Source organism: Apiospora phragmitis, assembly GCF_038363925.1.
Source record: "Apiospora phragmitis strain CBS 135458 chromosome Unknown utg000007l:2111988.0-4706623.0:1.0-2598199.0, whole genome shotgun sequence".
NCBI classification, from domain to species: domain Eukaryota; kingdom Fungi; phylum Ascomycota; class Sordariomycetes; order Amphisphaeriales; family Apiosporaceae; genus Apiospora; species Apiospora phragmitis.
Genome location: NW_027117406.1, coordinates 70,381 through 82,247, shown reverse-complemented (window position 1 = coordinate 82,247; position 11,867 = coordinate 70,381). Strand labels below are relative to the sequence as shown.

At 52.8% G+C, this 11,867-nt stretch overlaps 6 protein-coding genes across 6 annotated transcripts; 3 read left to right on the top strand and 3 right to left on the bottom strand.

Annotated features, from left to right (window-relative positions):
• Positions 1-536: 536 nt before the first annotated feature.
• On the top strand, positions 537-1,563 carry PG994_007633 (uncharacterized protein; the record flags this gene model as incomplete). Its single annotated transcript, XM_066859042.1, has 5 exons — positions 537-555; positions 600-777; positions 845-1,005; positions 1,074-1,390; positions 1,438-1,563. 5 exons carry the CDS (start codon positions 537-539, stop codon positions 1,561-1,563), a joined length of 801 nt encoding a protein of 266 aa, XP_066714529.1.
• A 536-nt stretch (positions 1,564-2,099) lies between these two features.
• PG994_007632 (uncharacterized protein) lies at positions 2,100-4,296 on the top strand (the record flags this gene model as incomplete). The annotated part of the gene is made up of 5 exons (XM_066859041.1): positions 2,100-2,223; positions 2,285-2,485; positions 2,550-3,641; positions 3,667-4,005; positions 4,103-4,296. The coding sequence occupies 5 exons, from the start codon at positions 2,100-2,102 to the stop codon at positions 4,294-4,296; spliced, it is 1,950 nt and encodes a 649-aa protein (XP_066714528.1).
• A 436-nt stretch (positions 4,297-4,732) lies between these two features.
• PG994_007631 (uncharacterized protein) lies at positions 4,733-5,261 on the bottom strand (the record flags this gene model as incomplete). Its single annotated transcript, XM_066859040.1, has 4 exons — positions 4,733-4,773; positions 4,905-4,934; positions 5,012-5,123; positions 5,232-5,261. 4 exons carry the CDS (start codon positions 5,259-5,261, stop codon positions 4,733-4,735), a joined length of 213 nt encoding a protein of 70 aa, XP_066714527.1.
• Positions 5,262-7,085: 1,824 nt separating this feature from the next.
• PG994_007630 (RRM domain-containing protein) lies at positions 7,086-8,304 on the top strand (the record flags this gene model as incomplete). The annotated part of the gene is made up of 2 exons (XM_066859039.1): positions 7,086-8,127; positions 8,186-8,304. 2 exons carry the CDS (start codon positions 7,086-7,088, stop codon positions 8,302-8,304), a joined length of 1,161 nt encoding a protein of 386 aa, XP_066714526.1.
• A 462-nt stretch (positions 8,305-8,766) lies between these two features.
• On the bottom strand, positions 8,767-10,232 carry PG994_007629 (Ribosomal lysine N-methyltransferase s.t1.c11; the record flags this gene model as incomplete). The annotated part of the gene is made up of 3 exons (XM_066859038.1): positions 8,767-9,618; positions 9,687-10,049; positions 10,113-10,232. 3 exons carry the CDS (start codon positions 10,230-10,232, stop codon positions 8,767-8,769), a joined length of 1,335 nt encoding a protein of 444 aa, XP_066714525.1.
• Positions 10,233-10,917: 685 nt separating this feature from the next.
• PG994_007628 (uncharacterized protein) lies at positions 10,918-11,503 on the bottom strand (the record flags this gene model as incomplete). Its single annotated transcript, XM_066859037.1, has 3 exons — positions 10,918-11,039; positions 11,143-11,327; positions 11,457-11,503. The coding sequence occupies 3 exons, from the start codon at positions 11,501-11,503 to the stop codon at positions 10,918-10,920; spliced, it is 354 nt and encodes a 117-aa protein (XP_066714524.1).
• Positions 11,504-11,867: the final 364 nt, after the last annotated feature.

The window sequence follows — 11,867 nt, the reverse complement described above, 5'->3', positions numbered from 1 at the left end:
CCACTTCAGTTAGCACTCTGTTCAGCTGTCAAGAGCCCCGCGGGTAAGCACAGTACCTCCAGCTCCTATTTCGGCTACTGTACATGTACCAGAAGAATAGGGCTGGCTGGCTTATCCCACCGCGAGAGAGTCAGTAGGTTGCTGCTGACATATTCTTGGTAATCAGGGGAAATGCGTGATCGTATGTTCTGTAGGTACTACTTTATGTATCAATTGTAGACTCAAGGCGATTTGTAACAGACTGAACACTTAAAAAATATTTATTTGAAGTATCAATCCCCTTACTCCTTGTCTTGCTGTATGAATGGATTACATTAGAGAACTTAGGAGGCCGTTCTTGATCATCACGGTCGCCGTAGTAGTTCTTGCAGTTTTTCTACGCTCTGATATTGCCTCTGATTCGTCAATGTCCAGTTGGATCCCCAAACCGATCGCATCCCTATTGGCTACTTCTCAAGTTACAAGAAAATTGGCAACAACATCCAAGTCTTCGGGTTCGACAATGTCGGGTAAAACGCCAGTATATTTCTTCAGCCATGGTGGTGTACGAACCCTGTAAGTCCCTTCCGTAATAGAGACATTGTAGACTAAACCTCTAGCGCAGCCCAACGTCCAGTACGAAACGAGGCATCCCGTGTTTCCCGTACTCCAAGCGATTGGACAAGAGATTACCCAAAAAGTAAAACCGAAAGCTGTAGTGGTCTTTTCGGGTCATTGGGAAGGGGGCCGCGATGCTATCGAGGTCAACACCGCGGAGCATACTGACTTGATATACGAGTAAGTGCAGCCTATATCCCAAGATCGGTGCTCGGCTACACATGTACTCACGAGGGGTGTTGGTCAGCTTCTACGGATTTCCTAAATTCTACTATGAGGCCAAGTACCCGAATAAGGGCAGCCGTGAGCTGGCCTCGAAGATCATGGGCCTCCTATCGAAAGCCGGCATAAAGTCCAAAGGGGTGACCCGCGGGCTCGACCACGGAGTCTGGTCTGGTTTCAGCGTCGGTATGTACTCTTCTTTGCAAATCAGCTTCCAGAATCGTGCCCATCGAACTCACGCGTATGTTGTCTAGCTTTCGATCCTGAGCAGAACCCTCTGAACGTGCCGCTTGTCCAGGTAAGTTTGTATAACAATGAGGACCCGGACCTGCATTACCACCTGGGCCAAGCCGTCGCATCGCTGCGAGACGAGGGCATCGTCATCATTGGCGCCGGCATGTCAGTGCACAACCTGGGAGACATGCGCTTCTCCATGTCCAGTCCTATTCCGCAGAGGTACACGGTGTCGTTTGACGAGGCGCTGAAGGAAGCGACGGAAGCTCCGCCCGCAGAACGCCAGGCACGCATGGCGGAGGCGGCGAAGCGACCCGATGCTAGAGAGGCACATCCCGTAAGTACTTGCCGACTGCTTTCGAAACCCGGGCTAACGTTCTTCAGCATATGGACCATTTGATGCCCGTCTATATAGCGGCCGGAGCTGCTGGTGATGATCCAGGGAAGAGAACTTGGACTCTGCACGAAGGAAGTATGGGTTGGGCGCAGTACAAGTTTGCAAGTTCGTAAGCGCGTGGACTATGTAACTTGTATGAATTTGCATCCATCAAGATCCTCTTCCAGAATTGCAGCGCGTGCCTAAGATGATATCACTGGTTCTATCACATAGAAGAGGAAATACAGATCATCCAGAAACTGGAAGCAAGGCTACAGCTACGGCTTTACCTCTAATGTCCGTGAAGTTGCTGGAACAGTAATGGTGATGGTCTGCCCCTGTGTTCTTAGCAGCAACCCCACCTCAGGGGCCACTTAAGCCCGCGTAACGCCGATAGCTTGCATAGCATAGCTGCGATAAGTAAGCTATCGGGATCCCCGCTGTATCTGTCCGGGCGTCGATGTCATCATGAGACCTGAGGTCGCCTTCTTCCTTCTCAATTGTCACCTTTTGTTAATATTTGGGTGACTGCATCTGCTGGCAGATTAGACATTCAATCCAACCAATTTCTATGCCTCTGCTAGTTTCGTGGTGAACTTTTTCCAACTGCATTGAAGCATCCACGGTCTTGTGTGCATATATACCGGTAACCCGTTGAGCTCCGGGCAAGATGAGTTCGCCGTCGGAATCCGAGGACATCCACCAGCGGTATGCCGATTTATTCCACGACGCTCACGACGATCGCGACGAAGATGCCGACCCTGACTACGAAAATGAGCAAGACGAGTTCCACGGTACAATGCAACATACTGCCAAACCTACATTATAAGGGCCCCGACTGACACTTTGCGATAGATGCTGAAGAGGGTGAAGACGACGAGGACGAGGACGAAGAAGATGAAGATGACGAGGATGACGATGATGACGACGACGATCTCCGATTCTTGGTTGAGGTCGAAGGCGACGACGACGACGAAGAAGAAGAAGAAGAAGAGGAAGGCGCAGCAGCTGGCGCGGGAATCACTATGCAACAGCGGTTAATTCGCCTTGTGATGAGTACGCCACCATGCTTACCACGACGAAAGCCAAGATTATCTGTTAACATGGAACATCTAATTAGACAACCAAGTGGGTCTTTCACAGTCTCAAGTGATCACGCTGCTACGGAACTCAAACCTGGGACACCTGATATTCTCCAACGACGATGACGACGAGGACATGCAATGGGACCGGCGGCGGCGGCGGCAGACTCTAGACCTGGACCGGTTCCCCAAGTACCCGAGCGAGGAAGGCCAGGAGCTCATGAACTCAGGCAAATTTGGAGCTACGGAGCTCTCGTCGAACCCCCTGAGGGCCAAGAAGCGTTTAGCACGCCGCATACTCGACCGCGAGCTGGGCGTGGGTGGCTCGACGTATCGACGAATCAACCAGTCGATGATGAAGCAGTCCATGCTGCCCACCACCGACGCGGAGATGGTCATCAAGTACCAGGAGCCCGTATACTCGGGCCAGTTCTCCGACGACGGCAATTTCTTCTACGCCTGTGTCAAGGACTTCAAGGTCCGCATGTACGACACATCGAATCCGTACAACTGGAGGCATTACAAGACTGTCGCGTTTCCCTTTGGCTCGTGGACTCTGACCGATGCCTCGCTGAGTCCAGATAACAAGTGGCTCGCGTACACCTCGATACAGAGCAATGTGTGCCTGGCGCCGACAGATCCGAACGATACTGGTGACCCCTATACGTTGAATCTGGCAAGCGCGGGCCCCGGCGGCAACGGTTGGCACAGTGCGTTTGGTATCTGGTCGATCCGATTCTCAGGAGACGGGCGCGAGCTCGTCGCAGGCACAAATGCCGACTCCATAGTTGTCTACGACATTGAAAGTCGCCGAGTGCTACACCAGATCAGGGGACATGAAAACCATGTAAATGCTGTGTGCTTTGCCGACAAACTGTCGCCGCACATCCTGTACTCCGGATCAGACGATACGACCATCAAGGTCTGGGATCGGCGCAGCATGGGTAATGAACGGGAAGCCGGTGCGTTCGTCGGCCACATCGAGGGCCTGACGTACATCGACAGCAAAGGCGACGGACGCTACATCCTGTCGAACGGCAAGGACCAAAGCATGAAGCTCTGGGATCTACGGAAGATGTACACCTCGGCCCAGTTCTCCGAGCTGGACCCCACGCGGCACACGCGCCTGGGCACCGGCTTCGACTACCGCTGGAGAGTCCTTCGATGACACGACGTGGTTCCCGCACCCCAACGACAACTCGGTGGTCACCTTCCGCGGCGGCCACAGGATCCTGCGGACGCTCATCCGCTGTCACTTCTCGCCGCCTGGAAGCACCGACTCGAGATACGTCTACACTGGTAGCCACGACGGCAAGGTTTATATCTACAACCTGGACGGCACACCCGCTGGAGACATCGACGTGCAAGAAGCAACGTTGAGGGAAACTCTGCCGCGGAATTACAGACCTCACCGCCATAGAGGGTCACATCACCGGGGTGGTTTCACTTGCGTCAGAGATGCTAGCTGGCACCCTAATGCGCCATTCATTGCTGGTAAGTACCCATACGCCCTTTACCTTTCTTTCTGCTTTTATGAGATCTGGGGACGAGGAAGAAAACCAAAACAAAAGCTAATTTTGTTTGTTTCTAGCTTCTGCCCTCAACGGAGGAGACCATTCGATAGGCACCGTCTCTGTTCACTCTTTTAACGAGTCTCATACAGACGAGGCGGAGCCTAGAATGGGCGTCTCATATACCGACAAGCTAAAACCAGTCGGGGATCATTCTAGTATCTTCGATGACGATGAGGAAGAGGAATTCGGGGTTGGTTTTGGTCGATTTTGAGGTGAATACTTTCCTACTTGCTGTCTGGACCAAAACACGCTCTCATTTCGGACACACCCAGGGCTCAAGCTCAAGCTCAGAGTTCCAGCAAAAGGGGCTTTGTTCAGTACCCAGTCTAGCTGGCAATCTTGTTGCACATAGGCTTAATAGACGAATCCAGGATGAACAAGTCAAGGATGTTAATTTGTTTGGCCCTGGTGGGTGGCTAGCTTGCTACGATCGTGCGTCCAAAAACAACCCATCGTTCCAGCCCATTGTCGTATATCGGAATAGGCTAGGTGGAGCTCGTCCGTCCTCGCAACGGCCATGCCTGTGCGATATTCCATGCTGTCTTTCGTATTATGCTCTGCGTTACGAGCACCAATGCCTCTCTTATAAGGCCCTAACCTTCACGCTCTAGGTCGTTTCGTTCAAATCCTCCAAATCGTTTTGGGGTTTATGCGCCACCGACGAGGATGTTATTGACGGGTATGTGGACTATGTTACAGCACGTCAGTATGTCATTGCAAAGCACACAGTCTACCATCGAGCGTCATTGAAACCGAAAATTGACATCGTGATTGGTGAACTTTCAACAGGTATAATGGGTGGTTTCGGAGTCGACTTACTCAGCTTGACGACGTAACCCACGGCGCCCACTGTAAAGAAAAAGTAGTGATTAGCGAACCGTAACGCATTCCGACATGTGCCTTTGAGTCGTCTAGAGGTGACTTACTGATCAAGAAACCCACACCAACAGCCTGGCAGATGCGCACGAACTCCTTTTGGTCGGGCTTCTGGCAGCGGTTCATGAATTGGGTGCCCTCCTTGACGAACTCGCGCGGGACCTATTGTCGCTTTAGTTGAATGCACTTCGAGCGGCGCATCTCTCTCTCTCTCTCTCTCTCCTCTTTCGCGGCTTTCGTAGCGGAGAGGGAGGGGGCTTGTGTTCTTACGTCGAGGAATTCTTGAACTTGGTCCGACATGTTGGGGATGTGTGTATGTGGTCTGTCGTGCTGAACGGACAAGAAGCAGAGGCGGGAGAAAGATGTGGAAGGAGCGTTGGTGGTGTGTTACGTGGAATAATTAAGTGGTGATGTATGTCGCGTGGTGGTAAAGGTCGAGTAGCTGCCTCTCCGATAAGTTTTATTGGGGATTTGTTCGATGCGGCCAGATTGCCTCCTTCCCTTCAATTAATCAATTACTACGGAGTACCCTGGGCGGCTGTAGGTACATACATTGACTAACATTCCGCTTTCCACCAGCGGCGGCCAGCTCAAGCCTTATCGATTGATTAACCCACACCACCCCCATACAGCCGGGTGGTCCTTTGCCCTCTGTTTTGGTTGGTCTGGAACAGGCAGTAGCGGCGGATGGGGGAGCGTCAACGGCATAACCGCATATCATCCACCATGCATGCTTTATTCGCTATTTGCGCAATAACAAATTGATAGCAGTATATGGCAAAACGGTCAATTCTACGGCGCGATATTAGTTAGGTATCTGTATATGTCTATTGCACCCAGTACAATAAAGAAACCAGTTTTTTGCAGCTGCATGATACGTTGTCCGAGGACATTAGCCAACTGAGTCATTGTTGGGATTATTCATATATCCATACCTAAGGACAGGCTTCTGGGCAGGCGCACCTGACAGACAGGGATAACTGGCAGCGACCCCCAATGTCGTACTTGCGTACCTACCCGAACAGTGAGCGAGCCCCTTATGGGTGGGTCGGTTTAGCAATTGGGGGTCTTTTCCCAATTCGATTATGAGAGCCCAAGCTAACCTAGGCGCTCAAGCTTCAAGTACATACTTCATAACCAATAAGCCCGTCGTTGCCTGTCGTCCGACATCAGCTTTTTGTAAGTAAGGCCTGACTGACATCGGCTGCGACAGTCAACCAACAACGACGCCATCTTCAGACGGACACGTCGCTTTTCTTTCCATTCGCCACATTCCTCCAGCCGAAGGCGAATACTGCAGTCGACAGCCCGAAATCATCTCACTTCTGCGCCTGCTATAGCTCGTCCAGTCAAATTCGATTGTCCTGCGAGCGCTTCTACTGAACTCTGCGCCTTCCTGTACTTCTAGCTATTTTCCAACTCTTGCGGGCCTTTGTAAGTCCACAGTTGTTGCTGCTTGAAGTTATCGGCTTCTTTGATCTGGGACTAATATTCTGGAATAGCAACTCGATATCGAACGGCCGTCATTTCAACCGATCACTCATTTAAACATCACTTCGCGAGCCTTGAGACTCCCGAATCCTCGAGGTCCCGTGCTATTTTCATGAGAGGAAGGGGAAGAGGATTCTTGTATCATACCATTCCCGCTGAAGCTGCGCAACGAAGGAGTTGAAACTCCCAAAAGCCGAGCGTGTTTTGAGTCATAAGATTGCAAGCACAGAGCTTCGTCTTGCCAGCATTCCATTTGTCGTCAGAAGCAGAGGCAGAAACGGGAGACAGCCCACTGGTACTTGTCTGTTCAGAAGCTTGGAGTGTACGTATTGTGTTTCTACCTTCCTGGCGAATCTGTCTTTCTGTTTGTCTGAAATTCCTTCTCAGACTGTCAATTTCCTTCTGGGAAATGTTGCTTTCCTTCTTGTCATTGTATTTGAGACTGATATAACGGAATGGAGGTAACAGGGCGTTCCTGTATTTACATCGAAATACAGAGCAATACTCACACTCTAAAGATCCCGCGTCTGTGACAAAGCAGCCACCTGAGGTACTTACCAGGTGCTTATTCTTCATTTTTTCACCTTCCGCTCGTAACAATCACATCCACCTCACCTCTGAACGAACTACAAGATGGCCGAGGAGGAGTTCGAGATTGATATCTACGGAGATGGTTCCGCAGATCAGCAACATGGTGGCCATGATTCTTCCGCACAGGACGCCAATGCCCAGGCTTACGAATCCAACGCTTCGGTGACTGTGGCGAACGGCTCCAGCACAGCACATTCCCAGAACAATAGCCAAGACAATTACCACGGCGAAGGTGAAGCCCAAAACGGCATGGACACCTACGATGAGGCAGGTGCACAGACTCAGCATCATCAGGGCGTCAAGCGTAAGGAAGGCTCAGATGACAGACCTATTGACCCAGGTGCAACAAACGCACTATTGATCTCGGAACTTCAGTGGTGGACAACCGATGATGATATACGTGGTTTGGTCAAGAAGGCAGGAGTGGAAGCGGAGCTGAAAGACATCACATTTAGTGAACACAAGGTGAACGGGAAGAGTAAAGGCCAGGTGTATTTGGACTTCACATCGCAGCAGGCAGCTACTGCTGGCAAGCATGAATTTGACAAGTGGGAAGTTGCTCCTGGCAACCGAAAGCCGTCTGTCATCTATCATGGTCCCTCCAACCCCTTTCGGACCCTGCCCAAGGATGCTCCAACTCGTGGCCACAAGGATCAAGCGGGCCGTGGGGGTTCCACTGCCGGAGGCTTTAACAACCATAATTCCAACAACAATATGGTCGGAAACTTTGGTGGCGGTGGCGGCTTCCGTGGTCGCGGCGGCTTTAACGGTCCACGAGGCGGATACAACCGCAACTTCGGAGGCAATATGGGCATGGGTTTTAACAACAACCACATGAACGGCGGCGGTTTCAACGGCGGTAACGGAATGGGAGGCAACTTCAACTTCCGTGGTGGTGGTATGATGGGTGGTGGTATGCGTGGCGGCCCCGGCATGAATCGTGGTGGTCGTGGCGGCATGAACAACGGCATGATGGGCATGGGTAATATGGGTGGCATACCCATGGGTGGTATGCCCGGCGTTATGCCCGGAGGTATGCCTGGTGCTATGGGCGGTATGGGCATGATGGGAGGTGGTATGCAAGGTAAGCTGGAGCGATGTGGCCCACTGGATGGACGGACGCTAACTATACGCAACAACAGGCTTCCAAGGCATGCCGCCTCAGTTCAACCCCGGATTCTTCGGCGGCGCCAACCAGTCTGGGGGCGGCAACGAGTGGCAGCAGAACCCACACGGTGCTAAGAGACCTCGTGGAGAGTAGGATACCCCACCTGGCTCTTCCCGTCGCTAGGGCGACCTCGTCGTGGCTCGGGATCGGGCTCTTTGCATGATACAGGCAGGAACGGCGTAAATTAGGGGTTTGCAAGTTCTGATTCAAATAGACTAATCAGATTGATTATCTCATACCTGTGTACTTTTAACGTGACCTGACTGGATAAATTACTGGCACTGGGGTAGCTAGTAGTTTACCGGCAGTGGGATAGCTGGCAGCGGAATAGATGTTGACTGGGGAACATACTGCAGTGGGATAGCTGGCAGCGGGATAGATCAATAACTGACCTGGGATAGCTAGCTGTAGACGGGATGGACATACGGTGGTAGTTGACGATAGGTACATATGTAGCATACACCTCTATCGACAAATTGCCAATGTGCAATAAGTGCTGGCCTCACGGTCGAATCGATGATTCCGCATGTTTCCGGAGCCCACTGGCTTGTTCATTCAATGAGTTTTATTCATGCTCGTCTCGCCCTTTAACCTCTCAATGGTGATCCGGACGAGTCTATCGACATGCCGCCACCGCTTACACAGCAGCTCCCTCTGGGCCTTGGACGACGGGCCTCCCCCACCTTCTTCAGAAGAAGAATCGTCCATCGCCGCGACCTGGGAAATCGTCTTGCCGATCGTCTGCGCCCGGTACTCCTCCAGCATGCCGACGAAGACCCGGTCCACCTCGGCCTGCCGCGCGGCGTCGGCGTCCTCGCCGTCCTCGAGAAACCGCCGCCACTCCTCCTCCCGGCCCGTCGGCAGGCAGCACAGCGCCCGCAGGGCCACCTGGGTCCGGTAGCACACGGTGCCCGCGTCCAGGACGTAGCCGCTCAGGAAGCCGACCTCGGACAGCTTTTCCTTGGCGCTGTCGCTCAGGCGCGGCAGCAGGACGTCGTCGAGGCCGACCTCGTCCCAACAATTCTCCTCCAACCAATCTTCTTTACCACTACTAGTACTACTACGGCCGTCATCGTCCCCGTTCCCGTTGTTGCTTTCGTCGTCGTCGTTATCGTCACTGCCGAGCACGAACCCGTACTCGACCAGCAGCAGATCGCCCCCGTGCCGGCCGTAGCAGATGCGCACCTCGTCGCCGGGGCTGTAGCGGCGGTCGGCGCGCACCGTGAAGGAGGCGGCGTCGAAGGTGACGTGGCACCAGCCCGTCCGCGACCCGGCGTGGTTGAACAGGTCTGCCACGGGCTGCAGCACCATGCGGTCCTCCTTGGCGCGGCGCCGCAGGCGGGGGCTCTCGTGGTAGAAGGTGCGCGTGTTGACGAGGAGCCAGGCGTGGACGAACTTTTGCTTCCACTTTGCCTCGGTGTCTGCTTCTGTTCCTTCCCTGTTGGTGTTCTGCTCATTTCCATTTTCATGATCACCGTCACTATTGGCGTCAGGTGGTATAGAGGAGGAAGTGGCAGAGGGGGAGAAAGGAATAGTTTGGAGGCGGCAGCCCAGTCTCGCTCCACCTTGGCCCGCTGCCGCGCCAGCAGCGCGCGCGCCGGGCCGGGGAGCAGCTCCTGCAGCGCCGGGGGCCAGTGCAGCGGCATGCTCGCGAAGTCGGCCGGCGTGGGACACACGGCGTTCCAGGCCGCGTACGTGTCGCTGGCGTCCAGAGCCAGGTCGGCGGCGAGCAGGCCGTGGACCGAGATGTCATGGGGCAGGCGGCGGGACAGCGACTTGGGCACCGTCTCGATGCTGCGCAGGCATCTGGCCGGGACCTCGAGGAGGATCTCATCGGGCTGATGGATTTGTTAGCAAAAGAAGCAAATAATGGAGAAACAAATATACATAAAACAACTCACTTGGATAGACCTGGTGGCTACTATACCCATTCCACGACCAGGCAGGCGCTGGGGTGCTATGCCGTCGAGCTTGACGCCTTTGGCCTCGGCCCATTGGAGGAGTTGCTCGTGAGGCTCCATGAGACCTCAGGCCGATGGTTGGTTTGGGGGTGTAAGTATAATTGCCAGAGACACTGACTGTGGCGTACAAAGTCAAGTAAGGGTACGAATAAATTGTCTCATCCGTAGGTTCGGTCTCGAGATGGCTCTATCAGAATACTATAAGTGACATATTTGAGAACAAAATAAATAAATAAATAAGGGAGGATTGTGCAGTGAGAAGTTCCAGGTTGAACTATGGCTCTTCTACAAAAACCCAAATCATTACTGAAGTACTCATAACGTCGTCGTTGTGACCATAACCCGTCGTTTTGCATTTCATGCTAACTGCTCGAGTTGAGATGAGTGGAGTGCGTGCATTGGATTGCTTGCGCCACACTTTCAGCCCAGTTGACCCCAGGGGTGCGTTGTGTAATATTAGGCAGTTTATGATGCTCCTTCGGTGCTGCTCCTCTTGCAGACCTACTTGAAGAGTCCGAATAGAAAAGCATCAATGATGTGATAGACGACAGGCAGTCCCATCATTCAACTAGATGCGATCAACTCATCTTCCACAAAATATTGATGTTTGTCACAAAACACACCCGTAAGATACAATACAGTGACAATAGTACAGACCATTTTTTCCCGCCTCGAAGGGCCGTTTCCCAATAACGCCTGTATATGCTTTCAGCACTTAGCACCTCCATGGGTTTCATACTTTAGTTCATAGTCCCGATTCCTTGCGCAAGGCCTCCTGCCTCGCCTTTGCCTCTGCCGCATTCTTCGCATCCTCTCGCAACCGCTCCTCCCTATATTTCCTCCTCGCTTCTTCCTGGACAGTCCATACTGTTGATTCACAAAAACAAAACTGGTCAGCAAGCTAGCTCTTCATCCAATGCGGCGCTTTCTGGTGGGTGGGATGATGATATCTGGGGGTTGGGTCTCGTACTATGCCGGTCATCCTTGGAGGATTCCTTCAGCTGCGTGACGAAATCGTCAAACTCCTTCTGCCGCTCGTACCGGCGGTCGAGGCTCTTCTTCTGAAGCTCGGGGTTGTAGCGCCTGAAGAGCTCCTCGTCGGTCGGCTGGACGTAGTAGACGAACGCGGGGCCTCCAACGCAGCAGACGGCGCCTCTGTACAACAACAACAACAAACATGACATTATCAGCCTCGACCAACTCGGGCCAGGAAGCGCAAATGCGAAACATGCGCAAGTGTATGCGTACGCGCGTGTCGCAAGAAAGGTGGTGGAAATTACTCACACTGCTAGCATTTTCAGCCAAGTGCCTAGTCTTCCATTCCTGGCCATTTTTGCTCTGGTTCTTCCTACTATCGCTGTAGTAGGCCGCGCGCTGTTCGGTGAGCTGGCTCGAATACTTGTATTGCGCTTCCGTCGCAATGCTGTTTCTAGGAGGTTGAGCGCGCAGGAACAGAAACGTAACGTAGAATGCCAGTAGCGCCTCTAGCAGTCTAGTAGACTTCAATGACGATATTCAGTCCAATCAAGGGTCTTTCTTATCGATAAAGACAATGGCCCAAAGCTGTGGCTGAAACTGCTGGGTGGAAATGTGGTGTGGGCGTGGCCTTAGCAAACGGCTGCCCCCGGGTATCGGATCAGAGCAGATAAAATGACAAGACAAATCGATATTTGGAACTTCATAAGATATGGTAGC